General features: G+C 35.3%; 1 protein-coding gene across 1 annotated transcript in view; it reads left to right on the top strand.

Moving 5' to 3' along the window:
- Positions 1–22,281, top strand: part of LOC115450940 (oxysterol-binding protein 1) — a 28,652-nt gene extending 6,371 nt beyond the window's left edge. Inside the window, exons 5-13 of the mRNA XM_037436722.1 lie at positions 10,164–10,285; positions 12,219–12,296; positions 13,435–13,527; positions 15,133–15,244; positions 17,279–17,465; positions 18,594–18,681; positions 19,259–19,432; positions 20,198–20,386; positions 20,794–22,281. Coding sequence (XP_037292619.1) covers positions 10,164–10,285; positions 12,219–12,296; positions 13,435–13,527; positions 15,133–15,244; positions 17,279–17,465; positions 18,594–18,681; positions 19,259–19,432; positions 20,198–20,386; positions 20,794–21,297 — 1,547 coding nt within the window. The 3' untranslated portion in view covers positions 21,298–22,281. The remainder of the gene's footprint in view (positions 1–10,163; positions 10,286–12,218; positions 12,297–13,434; positions 13,528–15,132; positions 15,245–17,278; positions 17,466–18,593; positions 18,682–19,258; positions 19,433–20,197; positions 20,387–20,793) is intronic.
- The last annotated feature ends 3,693 nt before the right edge of the window (positions 22,282–25,974 follow it).

Raw genomic sequence — 25,974 nt, 5'->3', positions numbered from 1 at the left:
ATGGAGACCACTTCGAATAAGCTTTTATATTTTTAATTGTTTTATATTTATGTATTAAACTGACACACTGTAAAAGTAATAAATGTTATTTGCAGTTAACAATTTTCTTTTTTCTTTATTACAATATTTATGGCAAGACTAGGTATAATATATTAATTAATTACCATATTAGTTATTATAGTAGAGACTTCAGAATACTTCATTATTATTGTGTTAATCTGCTTAAAATTGCTTTCAGTGTATTGTTTTCACACATAGAAACGTCATGTAATCAGAAAATCCTTAATTGTTGGCAAAACGAATATAATAAATGAGCCATTGCTAAGTAGATAAAAAATCATTCTTCCACCAATTCATATTAAGTATCATAGGAAATTATAGTTAGGAACAGGGAAGCAATTTCACCAGGATTTAGAAGTGATTTCAGAGCTATTCAGGTTGATGTATCCATCACATGGTGGCAGGTTACTGCTAGTCTTTAGCTTCAGAACTACAAAGAAATATATAAAATCCACTTTTTAAATATATAATATTATATAAATATCTCTTTAGGACCAACTTAATTTTTGACTGTGTGCATATATTATTTATATATTAATTATATACTTAATATATTACACAGCAGACGGCTACTTATAATAACAATAAACGTTAATGAGAAGTGAATAAAATATTATTTTACATTTCGAGAACAAGGTATACTTTAAATATGCGAAATTACATTGTAACAAACATAATTGCAATAAGAAAAACAAATTATGAATTGATAAATAATAAATCTTTATCACCTCATCATCTTATAAGTAAATTATTAATATGAAATATTTTATTTTAGTTGTTTGGTTATATGTACTTCCTTCGATGTAAACAAAACGAATTTAATACCTATGAACATTAAAAAAAACAAGGCGGTATTTTAAAATATTTATAAAAATAGCTTGCAATCGCATAAGTGAACAACGCGCCGTGTTGTCTTTATAAATAATTCCTCTTGCAATGAGCACTTATTATTCATACAGATAGCAAGGTTGCGTTGCGTGAATGCTTATAAAATAATGTTGTAACATATTTTCTTTGACCTCTAAAATCAGGTGCTAATCGTTTTACATGAATAACAAAAATGGCAAGGTATCTTCATTCAAGAATAAATTAGGCTGTATAACCGTACAGCTCTTGGCCTACTAAGTGTGAATAGAATAGAAAAATGGTAACGAATTCTTCGTGAAATGGAACGTGTTAGTTTGGTGACGGCTGAAAAATCGAAAAGAATTTACGGATGTCGGAACTAAATTTCTTCGTTGTAATTTATTCATTTTGAGTAAAATTTAAATTTGCGGTGTGTGTGAATTTATTATAATTATTATTGTAATAAAAAAATTGGCATTTACATCGTGTTATAGTGTAGACATCGGAGCGGAACGGAATATTTGTCATACAATCGTAGACAGATTTTTTGGTGATTTCTCAAGGTTGTTTTCCTGTTCAAAGTAATACAATAGTAATTGGTTGTGTTACGTATTCGTTTATTTAATTATCGTGTGCTGCGTTCGAGACTGAAGTAGTGTGTCTTGACGACGCATTATTGTATTACCAGTATTACATTGTGGTATATAAATTACGTTATTATTCTTCAACTATGATCATGTTCTTGTAAAGCTTTGCGTTGATTTTATTCCTGTGTACAATGTTAGCTTGAGGTTTTTCTAATGTATTCTTGAGTACTCCATTGCGATACGACACAATGGGCGGTAAGTGAAGACAAAAGCATGAGAGCACATGAATCATCGCACTGAACGCAACAACTCGCTTTTCAATAGCCTAGCACATCTCAATGTGGCAAGTGGCAAGGCCAACTGTCACGCCACATTGTGCTGTACATTGTCAATAATTGTCATGTGTTAATAATGTTTATAATGTTTGTTCAAAGAATTTAAACATTACAGTTTATAGCCTCACAGAGCACAAAGAGCATACATAGGTTACTAAATTCCATTTATAACATATGTCAAATGGATAAATAAATAAACAGCTTGGTGTTGGTGCATGTTTACAAAATTATTTTGTTTTAGGTTACGCATTACATGGGTTTCTCAAGCTATGTATGGTGCATTTCAATGGTGCTATAATAATTTCATGAATATATGGTATCCGGAAACTGAAAATCAAAGTGACGTACTTGCTTATTTGTGATGAGTAAACAGCTGAATTCAGATGTTGATAAAGTTGGTCATGTACAGTTAAATTGTAAAACTGCTTTTATTAGATTTTGGCTTTAGCAAAGTTCACATACTGGGTTTGCAACACCAGCTTTTTCATTTTAAATGACATAAGGCATGTAGCACTTATAGTAAATATAAATTTAAACAGTATACTGTTGTATCACATACCAAGTATTTATGAATTGAGGTTAGAGAAATGAAGTAGCATTAAAATATAAAATTTGAACATACATTGATGGCTTCCATGCATTAGGTCATAATCAAAAAAAGTATAATTTAAAAAGGGACCTGTTATGAATATTCTTTTGATAAATATTTTAATTTTTAACATCTTAAAAACAAGTGTGTTAATAGATACAGGTACTTAAAAATGCTGCCACTTGTAGTCCCATTTCTTATTATTAGAAATACACTTGGTTCTAGAATAATATTATTAAAAACAAAATAAACTCAATATAAACCACAGAAACAGTTACATTACCAAAGATACAATACATATTTCTACAAATCTAAATGTTTTTCTGTACTATTAGGATGATGTAATTAATTCTGCAGATCTTTATAGCTAACATTAGTAAGCTTTGTGAAATCTGTGACATTTGCATGTCTCGCAATTTAATAATAAATGTTCAGTATACAAGTCTAATTTGTGGGACAGTCAAGGTTGGACACGGTTGGATATTTTTGTCCGCAGCTTACACTGAGGAAATGTAGATTTTATTAGGTCACGGCCATTTATATCTCACTAGGAATGAGCTCTCCAGTTGTTTGTTTATTTGATTAACAAGTTATAATACCATTAGATAATTATATTATTAACTTTTCTTGGTATGGGTGATGCACAGTATATGATGGGTTTTTTTATCAATCAAAGCTATAGAGCTATCGGTGCATTAAAATATCGATTCTATGCATTAAAGTGGGTAACATATTTGATAATAGGACAGTTTCATGAGGAATATGGCAATCTGTAATTAGCACCACATTGTTTTATTTTTATAAATGTTTATATTATTACAATGTTTGTACTTTCAATCTTGTTTTCGTTTATTAATTAATTGTGATAATTAATCAATTTCATTTTACCAACAAACTGCATCATTAAAGCTACATGTCATGGTAGATTAAGCAAACATAATTACTTTTATGTGTAATTAGATAACAAAACAGGTGTATTAAAAGTTCATTAGATAGTGCTTATTTTATCATTTCTATTGTTTGAAATATATTTATCAGTTGAGTATTAGTGTTAATTAATTTTTTGCAGTAAAGAACAAATTAATTGCACCTTTATAAAATAATTTACATTGAAGAAGATTAACAGTTTGGTTAAATAATATTAAAAGTGTGAAGTTTAGATATATGATACATATATTTTTATTGTTATAAGTGAAGTATATACTTGTAATTATAGGTATACTTATATTTAGAGATGAAATAACGATGAGGTATTTTTTATTGCATATAAGTCATCTTTAACATGAGTTAAAATGGTTTATTGCTGTTCCCATGATAACATTCATAATGTCCCATAAACCTTCTAGATGCGATAATAAGAATAACTTCATGCTATTAAAGTTATTTATGTAGTGCATTGTGTTGAATGGTGTGTAGAGAAATTAACTTGCCTAAATACAATTTAAATATCCAAGTAACAAAATTTATTATAGTATGATAGAATTGTATTGTTTGATAAAAACATAAATACCTATATTAAAAATGACACATACACATATTGTAATTGGAATTAGATTAAAATTGTGTCAATATTGAAATGACAAAATAATTATAATATCCTAGAGTGGCCCACAACCATGACATCTTAAAATTTTTCAAATAATTAATACAAATAAGTTCAGATTCTTAATATAAGTTAAATTCATAAAAACACTGCCAAAAATGCTCTCTAAAATCATATACTATGTGTGTATATATTGTATGTATTGTATTTATACTACAAAAGTAAAAAAAAAATAGAGGTTATTCAACTTACATTTTGATTATTATATTTATGTAAGTTACACCGCGTATTTTTGCTAAAGCTTCACTGATTCTATCAATATTTATACAAACACTTCGCGTTATCACTGCACATTATTTATTGCAAAATATGAGATCAGAATAATAATTAAATGGTGATTAACAAATTATTGTTTTCACTTAATCTAGTGGTTGTTTATTTATTATGATGCACACAGAGGGAGGTTACGAATCGTTTCCCTGTGAGATAAACATGTCGCAAAAAAAACACGTCAGAACTCCTAGTAGTTTAATTGAGATTGTTTGAAAGTGTAACACGCGACTGTCGCATTGGTCTCACGATCAATTCATCAAGCAAGCATCAAAATAAACGACAACGACAATTCGCGTTTTTTTTTTGGGACATTTTAAGAGCGTTTACGCATCCGCGCGCCGTATGTCTCAAAAACAGCACTTTTCGAAGGAGATAATATCCATCAAAACATTATTTTAAAAACATATGAATTAGTAATTATTATAGAAAATTTTGTTGTCTAAAAAGTTAGTAGAGAAAATTTTTAGATTTATTGAGTATTTGTAAATTGTTTAATGATTACTGAACAGAGGTTTTCAAATTTGCGCTTCGAACGCCTATTTCGAAGCTCAAAATATCTTAAACCACTAAGGAACATAACAATATGTTATTTTTATCTAACTAAAAAGATCCTGAAGAAAAAAGTTAGTAGAGAAAAAATATCTTTTTATGTTTAATTCATGAGAAATAAAAATTCAAATAATTCGAAAATTTCAGAAATGTTGGTCATTTAAATGATTTTTTTTTATCACTATATCTTACTTAATTGAATATAATATTGGATTACTATAATAGAAGAACATCTTCTTAAAAACATACAATTTAAAAATTCTACAAAATTAGTTCTGTTATTTTTCTATAAATATTTTAAATACCACTATAAAACGCAACGCGCAAATCGTTTCAAATTAGTCCGCCTTGAGGCTTTCTAGAGAGAGGACGTATCGCTCGTCGCTCCGGCGAGACTCCAGTTGGACTTTGCTGTGCGTAGAAAAAATAGTCACGTGTATACAGTGATTGCCACATCTTAGTACTTTAGTAAGTAAAATATTAGTTTCTTTAATGATTGACAATAATTTTAGTAGTTACTATAAATTATTATTATATTATTATGTTTCAGGCACAATGGGAAGTAAAGCTATTTCTAGGCAAGAAAAGGAAACGTAACAACGCTGAAACTTCGGCTAAAGCAAAAGCTAAAAGATTGATGTACTAATGTTATAACATGCGTCTGTAGTTATGGTTGTTGCTTTTTTTACTCATTAAACACTTGAGCATAGTTACTCGAAGGAAAAAATGGAACCTAAATAACAATTAGCGCATTGAAATGTTACATGAGCTTTGTATTTTTAGAGGACCAATTTATTTTTAGAACATGTGTGGGGGTCAATAGAAGCTTAATCTCAAGTTTGTGAGGTCGCCCCCTTGTCCCCTGGCCGCCATCATGGAAAAAGGGGTGAAAACACTTTTTTCGCGATATCTCGGAAACTATGCGTCTTACATAAATTTTGTAAAGTCATAATTTGTAGCAAATTGTTTTGCCTACAAATATGTTTATACTAGCTTTTGCCCGCGGCTCCGCCCGCGTTATAAAGTTTTTCAGGCTAAAGTTTTCCGTTATAAAAGTAGTAGTTTCCGGGAGCCTCTCAAACTGTCTCCATACCAAATTTCATCTTAATACGTTGGGTAGTTTTTGAGTTTAACACGTTCAGGCAGACAGATGCAGCGGGGGATTTTGTTTTATAATATATTTTTTAGAACTTTTTAAGAGGAATAATCCCGTCATACATCATTGTTGCATAACTTTAATCGTTTACGCAGCGCACGCAACGGAAGCTCTCAAAACTAATAAGTTTTCCCCGTTTTTGCAACATGTTTCATTACTGCTCCGCTCCGATTGGTCATAGCGTGATGATATATAGCCTATAGCACTCCAGGAACAAAGGGCTATCCAACACAAAAAGATTTTTTCAGTTCAAACACGGTAGTTCCTGAGATTAGCCATTACTGCTCCGCTCCTATTAGTCATAGCGTGATGATATATAGCCTATAGCACTGCAGGAACAAAGTGCTATCGAACACAAAAATATTTTTTTCAGTTCGATCTGATAGTTCCTGAGATTAGCCATTACTGCTCCGCTCCTATTGGTCATAGCGTGATGATATATACCTCATAGTACTCCACGAACAAAGAACTATCCAACACAAAAATATTTTTTCAGTTTGAACCGGTAGTTCCTGAGATTAGCCATTACTGCTCCGCTCCTATTAGTCATAGCGTGATGATATATAGCCTATAGCACTACACTAATAAAGAGCTATCCAACACAAAAAGAATTTTTCAGTTCGAACCGGTAGTTCCTGAGATTAGTCATTACTGCTCCGCTCCTATTGGTCGTAGCGTGATGATATATAGCCTATAGCACTACACTAATAAAGAGCTATCCAACACAAAAACAGATTTTTTCAGTTCGAACCGGTAGTTCCTGAGATTAGTCATTACTGCTCCGCTCCTATTGGTCATAGCGTGATGATATATAGCCTATAGCACTCCACGAACAAAGGGCTATCCAACACAAAAAGAATTTTTCAGTTTGGACCGGTAGTTCCTGAGATTAGCCATTACTGCCCCGCTCCTATTGGGTATAGCGTGATGATATATAGCCTATAGCACTCCACGAACAAAGGGCTATCCAACGCAAAAAGAATTTTTCAATTTGGACTGGTAGTTCCTGAGATTAGCGCGTTCAAACAAACAAACAAACAAACAAACAAACTCTTCAGCTTTATATAATAGTATAGATATAGATAACTTTTTGCCCTAAATTAAAAATTAAAGAAGCTATAAGCAAAAATGTGAGAAAATGTTTATAAAAGTTTTCTTTTTTGCTCTATAACTTTTTTTTTACATTTTACAAAAAAACTACCTCAAACTAACTTGTAAATGATCTTTTGAGGAAAATTGTTCCCTATAATTTTTTTTTAGTTCATTCATTTAAAACGCTGTTACAGTGCTCCAAAGTTTACCGGGTTCGTCAATGCTCATGAGAATCCGGTCAAAACAAAATGTTTAACTTATTTTTGATTTTTTTTATTGTAAATATATTATTACAATTTTTTTGTTAAATTCGTACAACTTTACTTATTTATTCCTAACTCTTTTGTTTGCCATAGAACTTACCAAATTTAACTTATCGAATGTTATGCAGGTAGAAAAGGTATGAGTTACCATTTGGGGATAAAGGAGAAAAAAAATATATTTGCAGGCAAAACAATTTGCTACAAATTATGGCTTTACAAAATTTTTGTAAGACGTATAGTTTCCGAGATATCGCGAAAAAAGTGTTTTCACCCCTCTTTCCAAGATGGCGGCCGGGGGACAAGGGTGGCGACCCCACAAACTTGAGGTTAAGCTTCTATTGACCCCCCACACATGGCCCAAAAATAAAATTGCGTCGTCCAAGAAATGCAATATTCGGTCCTTAAATTGTAACATTTCAATGGACTAAACGCACATTTCAAAACTCGTTTTACGCCCGCGGCGTGCGCGGTTGTATGCGGTACCCGCTGTATTGGCAGCCAACTAGTAGAATCGTGCGGGCTACGGTAGCACCAGCGCGCTCTGTGGTTAGTAGGTGGGCGACTGCAGTAGTCGGTAGGGGAGGGGTGGTTACAGAAATCTGACGCCATTTTCCTCCATCGTGATCGTTTCTGATATGTGTCCATGGCGTTCTGGAACTCAACTGACCGTTAACTGTCCATCTTGTAACCGCCCGCCTTGCGATAATCGCTCGCCAAGTTTGCAGGACATAATCGGAACCGCGGTGGTTACAAATCGCATAGATCTCCGGTCGTCATGAGTTTGGAAATAAAACAGCCGTTTCTCAACCAAGGCGGGCGCGAGTAAAAACCGCTTCGTGAGTTCTTAGCCTTATAGAATCACTTTGCTGTCCCGTTGTCAAAACGTTTACAACTCGCCAAATACCCATTGCGCGAGTCCCACTCGCACTTGGCTGATTTTTTTGCATAATGCATAGGTACGCTTACTTTCAAATAACAAGGTTTTGTGTTCACTGATGCGCACTGTTAAGAAAATTCAAGTGACGAGAGACGGAATCCTATATCTTTCTCCTCTTTGAACCTTAGAAATAATGGATTTGGTAATTTATGTAGCTAGTGAATAAAACTACTAGTAGTAGTTAGTATACCTATCTTCTTAACTATTTGGGCTAGTTTAGGTTTACACGCTCACATCAATTTTACATATAATTTTATCCTGACGTTTAACCCTGTGCAGGTTTCGGCGTCATTATACTTGTATAAATTAAACGCGTCTAGATCCATATGCAGTTTTACTTAAGTATGTAGTGTTTGCGTAAACTTCGATAACAATAATAGTATATTCTATATTTTTTTTAATTTTTAGGTAATCGTGCCTGATATTACACTCAAAATAAATAAGGTTATTAAAAGCCGCAAAATTATAGATTTTCAATATTTTTTGGATCAAATTAAAACACTCAATAACCACAACAGAGCAACAGCTTGTAGTATCGAACATTTACAACTATTGAAAGAGAATGTTTGCTTGTAGTCAACATTTTTAATGAAGTGTAATATGTGCAATATGGAATTTAAGCTATTTAAGCGCTAAGAGATATACTAATAGTATGGACGTATATCGTGGAACTGTGAATGGAGCTATGATGACTGAAGTTGGTAGATCAAATTTAAACGAACAGTTAGCTTCCATAGATTTACCAATATTAACGCAAAATGTTTACATGAAATGTTACGACGAGTTAGCTAAATGATTGAAATTAGCTGCAGAGGACAGGATGCAAGAGGCCGCTAGGGAAGAAACTGATAAAGATGTTGCCTGTGGCGATGTAAAAGACGGTATTCCCATACTTACAGTCAAAGCTGACTACTGTTGGTCAAAAAAAAGTACAGAACCAACTATTTTGCTTCGTCGTGTGTCGCAAATATTATGCAAAACTATGGATATAAAACTGGTAAATTGTTATACATGGATGTACAATCGATCGATTGATGATCGATGTCACTGAGAAGCAATACCTATTCAAAAAAAACTATCCAAAAAAAATATAACCAACTTCCGAAAAAAGAAGTCTTTTATTTCTCACTTTTTAGTTATACACCTAAAAATGACATCTCATTACATACACCTTCTGACTCAAAATATAAATTCCAATATGTAATTTCTAATGACTTAATTTAAACTTTCAATACGCTAAATATTAAAAACTGCAGATCTATGGAGTAATTATGTGGTCCATTATAAACATCGTAGCACAGTTATTTTCCTGATTTATTGTCTGATTACGGAGTTCTGGTGCCTATCATTCGGCTTCATGATGAGCTCCACTTTACTAAAGGGTACTTTCTAAATGCAAATGCTTAAATTTTTTAAGCATTTGCATTTAAAAAGTGAAAATAACAATTTGTGAAATTGCCGTTAAAATTTGTTAAAAATGTTGTATTTTTTTTTATAATTACAAAATGATACATATAAACTATTTCATGATGAATTCTTATATATTTAATAATAGAATTCTTCATTTATCATAAATTCATAAATCATAAGTTACATTCCAATTAGATAATTAAAGCGAAAAGATCAAAATTGGTTGGTCTGACTATAAAGATAGCCGACGCGCTAACTCTACGCACACAGTTACGCAACGGCTCTGTGTGAGTGAATTTTGTGAAGAATTACCTATAGTTGACTTCACGCGCGGCACGTAAACGCTCTTAAGGGGGGCTGGTCAGAGAACGTTTCGGTTTTCTGGCTTATTATGCATAAGCTAGAAACCTTTCTGTATTACCTAAGTGTGTTATTTTTGTTAATGCAAACGTTTTCTGTGTAGGAGGTAACGGCACCAACCAAGGTAACGAAACGGAGGATGAAGACCATGAGTTCTTCGACGCTGTTGAGGAGGGCGTCTCTTCCAACATGGACGATAAGACGTCGTTTGTAATCAAAGTGCCAGTAAGTGACCCCACGCCAGTATACAAGTAATAATTTCTTATATAATTATCTAAAATATGAACAAAGTTTTTGGTCAATATTTCACAAACAGTATCTACATAAAAATGTATTGACATTAATTGGCCATCTATCTCGAAGTTAAAAAAAATTCTAAAACATTAAAATAACATCACATTTATTTACATTTCAGACTAATTCTTATTAAAAGTACATAACTCGTAATGCTCTTTGGTAATAAATTTATCATTCAAATTACGTGATTATGAGTAGAAAAAAGAACGTATGAAGTAATACATGGATTGTAGGTATACGAATAATACAAATATGCATCTAATACCTAATTTGGTATTAGTCATTAGATGCCAGTAGCGTAGCTTGCCACAGAGGGCCCTATATCTAAATTTGTTTAAGGCCCTTCAGGGCAGTACGAACTTTGAGCGCTTGCTTAGTTTTACTTAGGTTGGACCAAGAGGGGCCCCTTATCACTGATCCGGCGGATGCCAAGAAATGCTTCACTGATTTTTAATTCATAACCATTTTTCCATTAATTCACTGTTCATTAATTCTCTCAACTTGTAACATTTTATTTTATTTATTTAATTATATTTGGGTGGCTCACAGCTATCCAAAACAAACAAATATAGGACGAAATGAATACAGTAGATAAGCCAATTACGAGCCACCGCAGATAGTTTTTAAAATTATTTTATCTTATCGTTTTGAAATCTTAAAAATATGTTAAAAAAGTTAACAAATAATAATAATTATAACCTAAGTTAGACGGTCATCAAACGTTTTGATGGCTGTCCTGTAAGAACCACAGCTGCCCGGCTCGGAACTGATACTCTACACCAAGATGTGCACAACCTTCACGCTAGGTCTCGTATCACTCATCTCGCTTGGCAATGATCGAAACACAACTAGGATAACAATTATGTTTTTCTGTTTGAGAATTATTAAGTGTAAACTCCTTGTACAACAAAGCTTAAACGACTGAGCATTGTTTTCGTTGTAGTTTTTATGTGGTATTAAAAAAATCTATAATACACTTTTTTATATTTGTTTTAATAGGTAATTAAATTATCCTAAACTTATTTGTAATGTTTAGATAAACGGTTTCAAAACAGTAAACGTCATTCTCAATACCCTAGATTAAATGAAACACTCAAATATTTAAAAGAAAAAAAAATATAGTCTACCAATTTTGTGATAAAAATCGACCCCGAAACCAGAAATCTAATGAGTAATTTAACGCGTATTAATGTTCATTTACTCGAAGAACGTTAACGAGACTATCATTCATTACAATAGACATAGTTTGGTCGGTTTCCTAATTTTAATGTCCACTTTGAAATGGGTTTTATGTAACTAACGCGCTGGTGTATTACGTAAAATATACTGGTTTGTCATGTTAAAGTTGAATATAGTTTAAATGTTTCAATAAATAGAATATGTGGCCTTAGCACAAAAAGTGTATCGGAATTAAAAAATAGATAAATCTACCTTTATCACTTTAAAATTCAACGGAGATCAGCCACATGGCGTACATACGCGGGACATATTATAGGGCACAAGTGTGTGCGCAATATACAGGTGCACTCTCTGTTCCTTCACTATCATAGTCCGATAAATAATCTGACATGGCCGGAGAGAAATCAGGCAGGACCAACAGCTTTTCGTGCTATCCGCGGCACGGGGGTATCACACTTACAATTTCCTGACTCCGAGATACGACTGTATAATGTGTGACATAGAAAAATCCAGTCACTGTTTTTTTTAACAGATCCGGGTTCGAACCAAGAACCTTTGCACGGTACTCGTACTTGAACCGCGTACTCATTACCACTACGCCAACGAATCGGTCAAAGGAAACTATTATAATATTATTGATTGTGTTGATAACCTTTTATTCATATCACGTGTCCATTCACAGGTGAATAGAAAAAATAAAGTAAAAAGCGGCGAAAGCTCTGATGAGTCTGAAGGCGAGACTGTGACTGAAACGCAACAGGTATGTTACTCTTTCATGTTCACTTACTTAATATGTATTTACACACACATATCACCCATTTATCCCTGAAGGGTATGCAGAGGCGCAACCAGGGCACCCACTTTTCACCAAGTGTGTTCCGTCCCTTGATGTGATATGTACCTATTTACGATGTATTTTTAAGTTTCTTTTGGCGGTGCTAGTCGAAGAATCACATGTTTGAATCTGCAGGGGTAATGTTGATAAAACTCTGACTAATTATTTATGCATTGTTATCTGTTTCCAAAATAAAATTGGGCGGTCGCAAAAATTGAGCCAAATAGTTACTGCTACTTGGTCGAAACATATTTTAACTTATTGGCATGACAAATTGTCATTATAATAATATTACAACGTGAAAAATTGTCTGATGTGAAGTGAAAGAATTAGCAGATAAAAATTATATTTAATTAACATAAGTTCAATAACTCGTTCTCGCGCAACGCACACTTGTAGCATGTTATATCGGTAAACTTGAAATTCAATCTAATGCGGTCTGATAGGCGGGCTTTGAAATAATTATTGAAGATTCTCAGATATACAAATATCCTTCCGATGTTTTTCGCCATTGGACCGAGCGATATAACTGAATATACGTAAATTCAAGGCCACAGCTTGAGGTTCGAAACGAATCAGTGACCTTTTTGTGCGCCGACCGATCATTGTCCACTATGATATCACTGATTCTGAGCAAATGATGATCAATTTGAATTAATAATTTCTATAATTCTACAACCTTCAAACATTCCAATCAATATTGATTGATTGTATACCAACATGACAAGTTATAAAATAAGTATAATTGATTTTTTTTATACAGGCATTAGGCCCATATCTCGCTCATTGAAAAACAATCGTTAAATTATTTAATCTTGATAATTAATTTGTGTAGCACGACGTTTGATTTGCTTTACTATTTTCCTCGTCAGACCTTATAAATACAATTGAAACATGCGGCTAAAAATCGTAATTCAGTTTCGCTTTCAACTTCCTTATAGGCGGTCGTCGTAGGCGCTCATTATATCGATTTGGCGACAAACGATTAAAAAAGAAAGTCGATGTGAATCGTTATTAGAATCGGTGTTGAGTGAAAGTGAGTGACGGTGAGTGTGGCCGGCAGGTGATATTCGTGGAGGACAAGGAGCGCGCCGAGAGCGCCATGGGCGGCTCGGAGGGCGGCGCGCCCGCCAGGGACCAGGACATCGTCGTGTGGGTGAGTACACATACGCGTTCACCTTAATATCGCCAAGGGTAAACATTTAAGTACGGAAAACCTAACACTTGTATTCAATGTCTATTGCTATATAGTCAAGATTGCAAAAGCAAGCCGCATAAATGACGTACATACACACATTCACATGTAAGTACTCATTAATTATACACATAATTTTAACAATCAGAAAACTTGTAGAAGTAAATCACTATTTACATAAACATTAATAGTGTCAGAGGAATTTGGGTAGTCTAGACCAGCTATACTCTAAGTGTGTTCCGCGGAACCCTAGGGTTCCGTGATACCTCTGTCGGGGTTCCGCAAGAATTTAGAAAAAAAATCAAAGCACCTCTCTCAATAATAATTAGTAACTGTTACATTGAACTTTTATTATGCTGATTAATAAAAAATACACTTATTAAAACAATTGTTTTATTGTAGGGTTCCATCAAGTATTTTGCTTCCCAAAAGGGTTCCGTCATTTAAAAAGTTTGAGAACCACTGGTCTAGACCATTGCTAAGAAATAGCATAAAGGTAAAAAGCAACACTTAAATCATAAAATCAAATTAAAAAGTTGTTTTAACTTTATATTAGAATAATAATACCGTCATTTCAGTGCGGTATAACAAGTTATTTAAAAATACATTATAGAACGAATCTTTTTTGACGTCATAATATTCATGTATCGCTTAAGGAAAGCGTAGCATAAACATCAAACAAATTATTTGCGTATGAACACAGTCGCAATTAGTAGTTATCAATTTGAACATAATTATAATGATGTTAAGCATCACGCTATTGTTTACTGATCTCATAGTTTCCCGAATCAATTAGAGATTGAATAAATAAACATAGCAGTAAATTTCTACACTTATATTAAAGATACAAGTCCTTTGTCTCGCTTATTAGAAACTACTATTGGATGTATTACACAATAATAATAACACATCCACCATTGTCAGATTTGTCAAAAGGCCTTATAGGCCGCGGTCTAGGTGCAGTATAGTTACCAACGGAAAAAAGCAGCACCCGCACGCAGTACATGCGTGGCGGTGAACTGAGTTGCATAAGCCAAGTATAGACTTGGAAAAGTATAAATCTGGCAGAGATATTCGCTATCTAGGTTTATTCGATATTGTTTAGTGGACTTTGCTTAATTTTAGTGGGAAATTAAAATAATTTTGCATATTTATGTAATGTAACGATTATGTAATTTTTATATATATTTTCTACACTTTCTAAATTGTCCTTGCTCATTACTATTCATGATGAACGTCTATCTCTTTCTCAAACCCAATACAATAACTTGTATATACGAATCGACCGTAGCACACATTTTTAGATACCAACAAAGAAAAAATATGAACAAAAACTTAAACGCCATTTAAGACAAGAACAATATCATTATCATCATATTCAGAGAACGAATACAATATATAGCTAAAAAATTACTCCGTTTTGAATACATATCTTAGCCAGATCTATCACTTTTACTACTATGTTCATATATTGAATGTATTCAATTAGAGATTATTGAAAAGTGTTTTAATTTTCGCGCTCCTTGTGTATGGTACAGTCTGCTGACGGTGATGGTTTGTTCCCAGCCGCACGTGTCCCAAGTGGTGAGCTCGGTGGACGGCCACCCGCGGCGGCTGCGTGTGCCAGACAAGCCCAACTACCCGCTCAGTCTGTGGTCCATCATGAAGAATTGTATAGGTCAGTATGTTTATACTATGGTCCTCAATAAGGAAGAAACGTTCAGGGTAATCAAATAAGGCCTTTTGCAGCATGGGAAAATAGAATGTTGTGCTGACTACATATTGAAGCATCAGTTTTTTTTTAGTAAGCGATGTTCACAAGCGGACAGTAAGACATTAACAACAAACCAAACATAAGGTCTTGAACCCATTCGTTTTGAAATGCTGAAAATCAACAAGAAGTAATCATGATTAATTTACAATATTGCAACCGAACATTAACCTCAAGTATAATTATTGTTTTAAAATTAAAAATATAAAAATAATAAACATCAAAAACAAAAACACCACAGTTCACGGAAGACGGTCAAATAATTTAAATATTTTAATAAGGTTGCAAAAATGACGTCAATATCTACCTACATGTCAAACGAGATCTCATACATGTTCTCAAACGTGAGGCCGTTGGCTTTTGTTCTTTGAGTGGGCCTCGATTCAGGGGATATTTAAATTAACGTATAGTATAGTATGGATAGAGTGCCGCGATCTTCACTCCCGCGCTGTGACGAGGCGAGGTCGGCCTGTGTCCACGGCTTATTGAAAACGCTTTTGACCGCAGCGCTGTCAAGTGGAATACATTTGCATGTTATTATTATCAATGTGTGTTTTGGTTGGCTTTAGAATGGTTAGACACGAGGTTTCATATGTTGAAAATCATGCATATGCTAGTTTTATAGTTGACGAAATTTTATTATTCATTCGTGACTTGTCAAACATAGTGGATAAAATTAATGTGACGATACATTGTAAAAAAAAACGAGTCATAGATGTAATTACATAACGGAATAATTTATCATTAAACTCAATTTCCCAAAAACAACGAATTTCTCTATGTTGCAAGGATATGAATCAAATATTTACGGATCACTTGCCCAGTTAGTGAACTCGATCGTTAGTTTCTCTGCTCGTTAGGTCAAAATCCAGAAGGTTTAACATCAAACTTCCTTCCTCAACTGAATTATAGTGTAGGTATATACTCGCTGCGACTATTATTTTAAGGCTAAAGCCCGCGGCAAAATTCTGCGTTAGTCATATTTTTAGAAGTTATCAGTTCTAAAATTATAATACAAAAAATTAAACATACTATTTATACAATATGTGAATATTGATTTCGTAATGCTATTAAAAATGTTGATCGCGTGTAATATCTTCTCCTCTCGTATACATGATTTTAATTTGTAACTATGATATAGAAAATATAATAAGGAATATTTAAAATAGTATTTAATTATTTTTTTAAGTACATAAATTGATTTTTAAAGAAATTATTCGTAATTCTGCATATTCCTTTCCTAAATTCGTGCGCCGTAACTGTATGAGGAGGATTTAAAACTGCCTCATTATATTATTCCTATTAACTTTAGTTTCTAAATTGAGATTGCACAGATTGCCTAATTGACCGAGTTAGGAAAGTCAGTCCGCCGCTGAAAATAGATGACCTAGTTTCATCAATGCACCTAAAAAGTGCAACAATGTTAATAATCTTAGTAAATAAATTAAATGTAATTAATTATATGTATTAAAATTAAATTAAATGTAGCTCATATTTAAATCTCAGTGTACGATTGTTTGTAAGAAGTAAGCGCAGTAACCGCTTAAATTATATTACACAGATATACTAGTGTCCTGGATAAGTTGATGTTAGGATATATTCTATATCCGCCCGGATAGCGACCACCGTACAATATGTTTAAACCCGCCATAGTGGCCCACGTAAGTGTCGCGTTCCGTGATCAGCCTATGTATAGGTATATCCGGTTCCAACAGGGCGATATAATTGTGTCGACTGTCGAGAGGTAATCATCTGTCGTCAATCGACATTCTATTTGATACCACTCCACTTACCATCAAGTGCAGTAAAGATATTTTAAAGTGTCCGTATAAAAAAACATGCTCAAACAGATTTAATATTATTAAAGCTCTAATCTAGGTAAAAGAAACCTTGAAATAAATCGAACAAACAATTCTAACGCTGTTATAATACCGTTTCCAGGTAAAGAGCTATCGAAGATCCCGATCCCGGTGAACTTCAGCGAGCCGCTGTCGATGCTGCAGCGGCTGACGGAGGACTACGAGTACTCGTCGATCCTGGACGAGGCGGCCAAGTTCACCGACCCGGCGCAACAGCTCGCGTACGTGGCGGCCTTCACCGTGTCGTCGTATGCCACCACCGCTTGCAGGTAACTAATACAGTACTAAGTTTTGCCGCGGCTTAAACCGCGTGAAAAGCCTTCTTTGCTACTAAAGTACAATAATGCAGCGATCCATTACGTCATCTTATGAAAATTAGATATCAAAGTTAAAAAATTTCTCACTGAAACAATTTTCCGGGATAAAAGTAGCCTATATGTTGATCCAGGACATGTTCTATTCAAGTGCCAAAATTCATTCGTTATAAGGTTTCTGTGTTTACTTCTAATAAACATTCAAACATTTGTACAAACTTCGCATTTATAATATTAGTAAAAGTAAAATATTAAGTAAAGTAAGATATATTAGTAAGAAGTGTGAGTTAGCGAAAATTTTGTAAAGATGCAGTGGAATAGAGACACTGTGTGGTTTGGTCTAATATCTGAAAAAATTGTGGCGGTTATTTGTATATTACCGAATGGGTAGGACAATGTTTTTTTAGTCGAATAACGCAAGTAAAATGGGCGTTTGTAAAAATTTCATTTCATGCGTTTGCAAACATAACCATAACCTTGAAAACTAAATGCAACTTCCTCAACTATTATTACAGTCATTATTACGTCAGCGCACTAAAAACTTCACGCTTCGCTTGTGAGTTATATTGTAAGACAAAATTAACGTTATTTATCAATATTATCCATCCATTTTAAATGCAAGAACTTTGTTATGATATAAAGAATTTTGTTTGTTAAAACATTTGTAACTAAGTGTTCTGTAAACTAACAATAAAACATTCAATAGTTATTAATACAGAACAGCTGGGTCCTCTACCACTGCGAGGGTTTAGGTCTTAGTCCACCACACTGGTTTAGTGCTGATTGCCTGACTACACATACCTACGCATCCTAATGTTGAATTCTGAAGTATATAGGTTTCTTCACAATGTTTTAATCAATAAACAATCCTCCATTACTTGAAAATTAAAGCTATGTTCCTGAGGTTTTAAAACCGCACACTTCAGTCTCGAAAGTCCATTCCATTCCAAAGTTGGGTATCGTCAACATTGTATAGACAAGAATGAAATTGTACTGGTAACTCAATTATTATTCTGGGTACAGAAAAAATAGGATACAATAATTTACTATTCACCATACATATTGTTATCTTTATCATTACAGAACGAACAAACCGTTCAACCCACTGCTTGGTGAAACGTATGAATGTGATCGCATGTCAGATCTGGGCTGGCGTTCGATATCTGAACAGGTATGAAACTTATATAATGTATCATTAACACTGCTGGTTGACAAGCAAGTATGCTACTTGCCTGGTACTAAGTGTCACAGCCATAAAGTAGCATTACGAACCAGAAATAATTAATTAATTAATTTAAGGGCTTCCAATGAAGGTTACTCAACATATAATAAAAACAATAGATGAAAAATAAAGTGCTAGAATATGCTCATGTTTAAACATAGATGTCTTATAATGTCCAGTAATTACACTGCTTGCGATATTGATATCCTTCAAACAGGAACCCAATGCTTAGACATTGTATTTGGATGACAGAAAAAGCAAATGCAATGCTAGCTATCAGTTAGCTTTTATAAAGAAAGATATCCTATATTTCCAAACCTGTCTCCACTCCAATCATTGAGCCAATTTCATCATGCTCTTCCTTTTATTCCTACGAACTCCTTGCACTACCTGCATCCAACCAGACCCTATTACTTTGGTACACATTTGCAATTTTTGATGAAATTTGAAAAGTTTGACGAAATTAACAATACATTTTGAAATGTTTGACGAAATTAAAATTCCAAATTTTTCGGTACGCATGTAGGTGTCGCATCACCCGCCCATGGTGGCGCAGTTCACCGAGGGCCAGGCCGGCTGGCAATGTTGGCAGGAGTTCACCATGACCACCAAGTTCAGGGGCAAATACCTGCAAATCATACCGCTGGGTGGCGCGTCCGCCATGTTCGTTAGCTCCGGCAACAAATACACCTGGAGGAAGGTAGGAGTCAAACGGTGGGATAATCATTTGCAGGCATATACCTGTCGCCGACTGCTCAAAATTCAAAAGTGCCATTAAAAAGTGAGTATGTGATTTGAGCTTGGTGGAGGGTGGAGTGGAGACATCTTTAGTATTGTTAGTGTAAGAATGGCTTAATGTATTAATTTGAGGCATAAAGACCATCAGGAAATATGTTTGCATTTTTTTTTTAAATGTGTATAAAATTTATATTTTTCTGATACTAATTTCCGAATAATTTAAGTTATATAAGAAATGACGGAAATGATGCTAATGAATTGTTAAGTTAGTTAAAATTATCTTAAGCTGTTTTTGCGCTAGCGACTCCAAAAAAACTACTCAATTAGGTAGGATACTTCCTCATACCAGTGTCATGTCGAGTGCGTATAGTAAGTATTAAGTAGAGTAAGCGCCGAAGGTGTCGCACCACCCGCCGAGCGCGGCGCTGTACTGCGAGGGGGCGAGCGGCTGGCTCGTGTGCCAGGAGTACTGTCTCACCAGCCGCTTCCGAGGACAGTTCATCACCATCCAGCCCAATGCTGACTCCTTTGCGCTCTTCTCAAGTTCCGGTAACCATTACCGCTGGAATAAGGTATTATGATATCTTGCTATGGTTTAGTGCCAATTCATGTTATACAAACATAGCTAAATAAGCAAGGCGTAATGTTCTGTTATTAAACTCGATAATTATAATTTATATTGTATGTTTATGAAAAGTGATTATAATTTATATAATCACTCGCTCAGGTAACGACGACGGTGCACAATATAATTGTGGGGAAGCTGTGGGTGGACAATCACGGAGACATGGACATCGTGGGCGAGGCGGGGCCCGCCGCGGGGTATGTGGCGCATCTTAAGTACCTGCCCTACGGGTACTTCAGCAAGGATACGCAGAGGAAGGTCACCGGCGTCGTCAAGGACCCGCAGGGTGTGGTGAGTGTCAACTAAACTGGAATATCTGGTAGGAATGCAATTTTTTGTTTATATTGTGCATGTATAACTCTTAAGGCGATACCTCAAGGTCCATTTTCATACATTTTGTTTCATACATTACAATTTATTATGACGAAATTTTAAAGGCAGAAATATCCATGATTATTAATTATTTTTACATTTTTCTTTCAACTGCGAGAACTAATCACTAACTAGACGTGAATTTAAATTCTTTACTTGCCAATACTTGTTTAGTTACCCAGATTAAAGCCGAAACAAAATGCATGAAAATGGACCTTGAGGTATCGCCTTAAAAGGAGTTTTACACTGTATTAATTAAATGCAATGTTACAATGGTTCATGGATAATTAAAAAAAATAAAATTATGTATATTGTGCGTGGTGAAGCCGCGCTACGTGTTGCAGGGCCACTGGGACAGCCGCGTGGAGGTGGCGCCCGTGACCAGCACGTCGCCCGACAACACCGTGTGCAAGACGGGCAAGTTCACGGTGGCGTGGGAGCGCGTCCCCGCCCCGCCCGACTCCGACAAGTGGTACAACTTCACGCTCCTCGCCGCGCAGCTCAACGAGCCCGAGCCCGGCGTCGCGCCCACCGACTCGCGTCTGCGGCCCGACCAGCGCCTCATGGAGGAGGGGCTGTGGGACGAGGCCAACGCGGAGAAGCTGCGGCTCGAGGAGAAGCAGCGCGGCGCGCGGCGGCAGCTGGAGGCGGCGGCGGAGGCGGCGGCGGCGCGCGGCGCGGCGGCCCCGCACGGGCCCGCGCCGCTCTGGTTCACGCGCGACGCGCGCGCCGCGCCCTCCGCGCACCCGCAGCTGCGCCACGTCTACAACCACCGCTACTGGGACTGCAAGCGGCGCCAGGACTGGACGGGCTGCCCGGACATTTTCTAGCCGCCGCCCGCCGACCGCGGGCCCCGTGTTCCGCTTACGGTTCGCGACGCCGGTCTCGCGTTTTAATTCTCTCATTCCACGATGACCGAGATCGTACAGCGGTGAGTCGACGTTGTTCCGTATGGTTCCACCGTCGACGTGTACATATTTATTTGTGGATCGTCCGTCGCGTTCTCACAGTGTCGGCGAACCGTCGTGGCCTAAAGATAGCTAAGTTTTTAGTTTAACGCGTTCGAGTGCCGTAATAGTTCGGTTGTTGATCGTTCCGATGCGAACGACCCGTCGACGGATCGATCGCCCGACCTCGGCGACGAGCTCGAACGGCTCGCTGTGACCTTACGGACTTTCTGACTCGCGTTTAAAAATCACGAGCGCTTCTGTAGTCTCGAGAGAGTGAAAGAAAGTGTGTGTGTATGGTTGAAGACTACGGGTGAGGTGTAGTGATTTCGATTTGATCGCATGATAAAGCTTCCTTATAAAATAGTTTATATTACGAGCGCTGCGTGCCCGCCGGCGCGGACCACGTCGTGAACGGTGCCGGCCGCGGCTGACACGGAATCAATATTGTGACAGGTGCTTCTAATAATCAGATTTCAATTTCAATTTTGTCACGCTATTAATCTCTAAAAATGAAATATATAGTGGGCATTAAAGGTAAGCCATTTACGTCCCTTTAGGAGCTGTAAAGTCGTAATGTATCTTTAATGCCTTGAAGTAGGAGCAATAGAGCGTTATCTTGTAAGTGTTATAAGTGAAGACAAGTCGGTATCAGCCCGCGCTCGACTCGCACAGCACCCGCGCCCTGCGCTTGATATCCACTTGTACAGCTCTAGGATATTTTGTAAGGTCTATTACAAATTGTACATTTTCAAATGGATGTAAGATAATTTGTTAATATTTTTATTATAATAGAATGATATTTGAATACAAAGCCATAACATCTGTATCATGTTGATTATGAAAATAAAATATAATGTCACGGTATTGTTTTTGTTTACTTATTAATACTACATAAAATACCCAATTACATATTGAAATAGATAAAAAATTATGGTACAAGTAAAATATCAAACACAAGGACAATACAAGTACATACAAAAGTATCTACTTATGTTGAATCTTCAGCTGGCCTCCCCTTCTCCATCTCGACAGCACGCCTTTTCCCTTATCAGGATTAAGCAGAGGCTTTACGCATACATTTTGACGCCTATGTTAAGTTTCCAGTATTATATAGTAGCCTATGATGTTATGAAGACCGAGTTTCTTGACTTTTAGTATGGTTATGGTCTTTCCATATGGTATGGAATATATATATGGTTTCACAAACTCGCAATTATAATATTTATAAGAAAAAGATTTACTTCATTATGAATTGTAACTCAAAAGATTTAGTAAAATAAGTTATAATTAACATCTTATAAGCCTTGGAATATTCGTAGAAAAACTCAAGATACGAGAAAAGAGTTGCAATACGCGCACCTTACGTTATCGAGAATTACGATTTGTGCGAAAGAATGAAATGGAACAATATCTCCACTTCAGAATAATATACCACGGCATATTTCCATATTTGAAATATGAATTACTGTCCCAGTTTCAATGTAGTTTTACAGAACTATAGGTACTATATAGGACAATGTACAAAATCAAAATACCCTATCAGTTAAAAGATGGCGGTCCTTACCCAAAGTAACTTGTTTTGTGATTAATTATTGATAAAGATAACAGCAGGTTATAACATTCAGAATTATAGTTGGGGTCCTATAATCCTAGGATTTTATTGAGACCAAAATATTAGACAGGTGGACGAGGATTCCAAAGTAAAGCCATTAATATACTGTATCCGTACATCACAGTAGGTAACATTTTAATTGCATTACCTGAGAAATATTTCGAACTCGATGTTTTATAACTTTCATCCCTTTGACGAATCATTATTTTTTGCAATTATTGTAATGATTGATCAAGTCACTAATAATGTTTGTATTTCCGATTCTTCAAACAAATATGCAAGAATACTTAATCCGAATAAAAAGTTTATTGATAATAAAAAAAGGTACCTAATAGGAATACGAGGGAGTTAACAAATACTGTACACATACTTTATATGGCATTTTAATTATCGCCGACAAAGCCATTGTTTTTGGGGATCACCGAACAGAAATCAGTCAGAGATTATCTTGTGTCGACAGATAGAAGAGGGTGTTGCGCTTAACTTAAAAGCCAAGTGATGGACCACATACTGCCCAAGGGCACTAGAAAAACAACTTTTGGTATTTTCAACATTTTTATTAAGAAAACGGAAACAGTGAAAAAGTACATAACTGTAAGTAATTGCAGTTGGTTATTATATTGTTTATTTAAACAAATCTTTTACAGTTAAAAGTATATGCAAATTTTTACTCTGTTCTATAAATTAAAAGTTAAAACCGTGCCGGTATATTCGAATAGTGCTTGCTAAATATAAATACAGATATCACATGTAAATATACTAGACAATATTTTGAGTTTCGTTTCGTTTCTCATAAACTCTCGTGTAGAAAATCCCCGAATTGCGTAGAAAAAGTGAAGGCGTGCGCTCACAATTGGCTACTGTCCTTCCCGTATGATTAGATTAACCAGGAATTGCAATCCTAAGCAACGAAAACTTTGCCTATGATTTAGACCAGCTTACTGTTCGTTCTCTACCATAATTATAAGGTTATACAGTGTTTTTCAGTGAATTAATTTAAACATTTTGATCACCAAATCAGCTTATTCAAAAATAAAAAGTAAAGACAACTAAATATGTCAATGAATAGTGTTAAATCATTTGATATAAATTAAGAACACTTTATGTTAAAATAATAATTATTTTTTGTTATCGGATTGACAATAAAATCTAAATCATTATTGGGGAATTTCTATGAGAACAGAGTAAAAACTTTTCATTTTAAACAGTTAGATTGTAAAGCAGATAAATAAAAAAAATTCATATTTCATACATATAGATTTATATACATACAGAACGACCGTCTCATTTTCTAATATCCAAATAATAATTTCGTGATACTCACAGACGATTATAAACGAATGCTTCACAAATAACTAATCAGGAAATGAGACGGTCGCGCAGCTTTTATTTCAGCATTAATTTGTTTACATATTTTATGCTTTAACGAGTAGCCCTAAGCATATCACGCCATTAACTAAATAAAATAATTATTACATATATTCACCACTCAACTCTGGAGAGAGATTACCCGATAGTAGCCTTTCAAATTTATAATCAGGCAGCAGCTTAGCTTTTATTTCGATCTCATAGTCTTCGTAAAAAAATATTTCAATAGCCTTTGCGTACAATGGACCTAATACACGTCTGTATTAGCGTCATGCGTTATTTATTGGTGTGAGACGCGGTTGACATCGAGGCGAGGCGAGGCGAGGGCGCCTCCCGTCGCGCCGGGCCCGCCGCCGCGCGCCGCTCCACGCGCCCTCACATTATCTACATTCATTTAGAACAATGCTGCACCACCGACGGCAGATTCATTGAGCACGTCTGGACTCTAGCGTCGTATCAACATGCGTGGCGGCGACGGCGAGGCTGAGTGGTCGCGTGTCGACGGGCCCTGGCGACGCTTATTTGGTACATAACCCTTAGAGATCTTTTATCAATTATCTGAATTTGTTACTGTAAAAAAAATCGACCATCTTTTTGCACTATTTACATATTTTACATTACATAGAACAGAAATAATAAATCATTTCTAAGGTGATATGAGCGCCCCTTCAGTACATTGATATCAATCTCAACAATGTAACATTTACAATCATTGTCTCTTACAAAACAAAATAATCAAATTAATTTACAGCATATTTACAAAACTTGTGGCCGTTGCTTTGTTATAATACGTGTAGTTATCTCATATTTGGAAATTCTTATTCAGTAGTTTTAGCGTCATTGCATTCAATCGCTTAAGTGAACTTACATCGATACGTTGTTTTTAGTTGATTCCCGCCTTTAAAGCCCTTTAAAAAATTGTGTAAATACTTTATCTATTGGATCACTATATTGTGAATTGATAAAACTGCGTGTTAACTGGGTCCTTCGCCAAGACGCCTTTCTACAATCGTTAACGCTAATGTATGAGACCGAAAAAAATAATGGGAATGACATATTATGTCATCGATAATTAGGGAAACTCATTCTCATACAAAAAGTTAGGGTTAACAATTGTAGTGAGACATCTTGGCAATGGCCCCCGAGCTATTCACACCTGGGCTGCTAACAGCAATTATATCCCTGGCTAAAGCTAATATCATCAATATGAATATTTTATATAAATAGCTGTTCTAATTCGATGCAAGCTTTCAAACAATTATGTTAGTAAATTCGATCTGCATGGTGATATTTTCAGTAATTTTAACAGTAGCCCACTGAATAAAGATTTATATAAAACTAGCTTTTGCTCGCGGCTCCGCCCGCGTTATAAAGTTATTCAGGCTAAAGTTTTCCGTTATAAAAATAGTAGTTTCCCGGGAGCCTATGTTCTTCCCAGGGTCTCAAACTGTCTCCATACCAAATTTCATCTTAATACGTTAGGTAGTTTTTGAGTTTAACACGTTAAGGCAGACAGATGCAGCGGGGACTTTGTTATATTATTTAGAACTTTTAAGTAAAACAATCCCGTCATACAT

The sequence above is a fragment of the Manduca sexta genome, chromosome 9 (genome assembly GCF_014839805.1).
Source record: "Manduca sexta isolate Smith_Timp_Sample1 chromosome 9, JHU_Msex_v1.0, whole genome shotgun sequence".
NCBI lineage: Eukaryota > Metazoa > Arthropoda > Insecta > Lepidoptera > Sphingidae > Manduca > Manduca sexta.
Note: the sequence above shows the minus strand (reverse complement) of the source record. Positions and strands in the feature narration are given on the sequence as shown.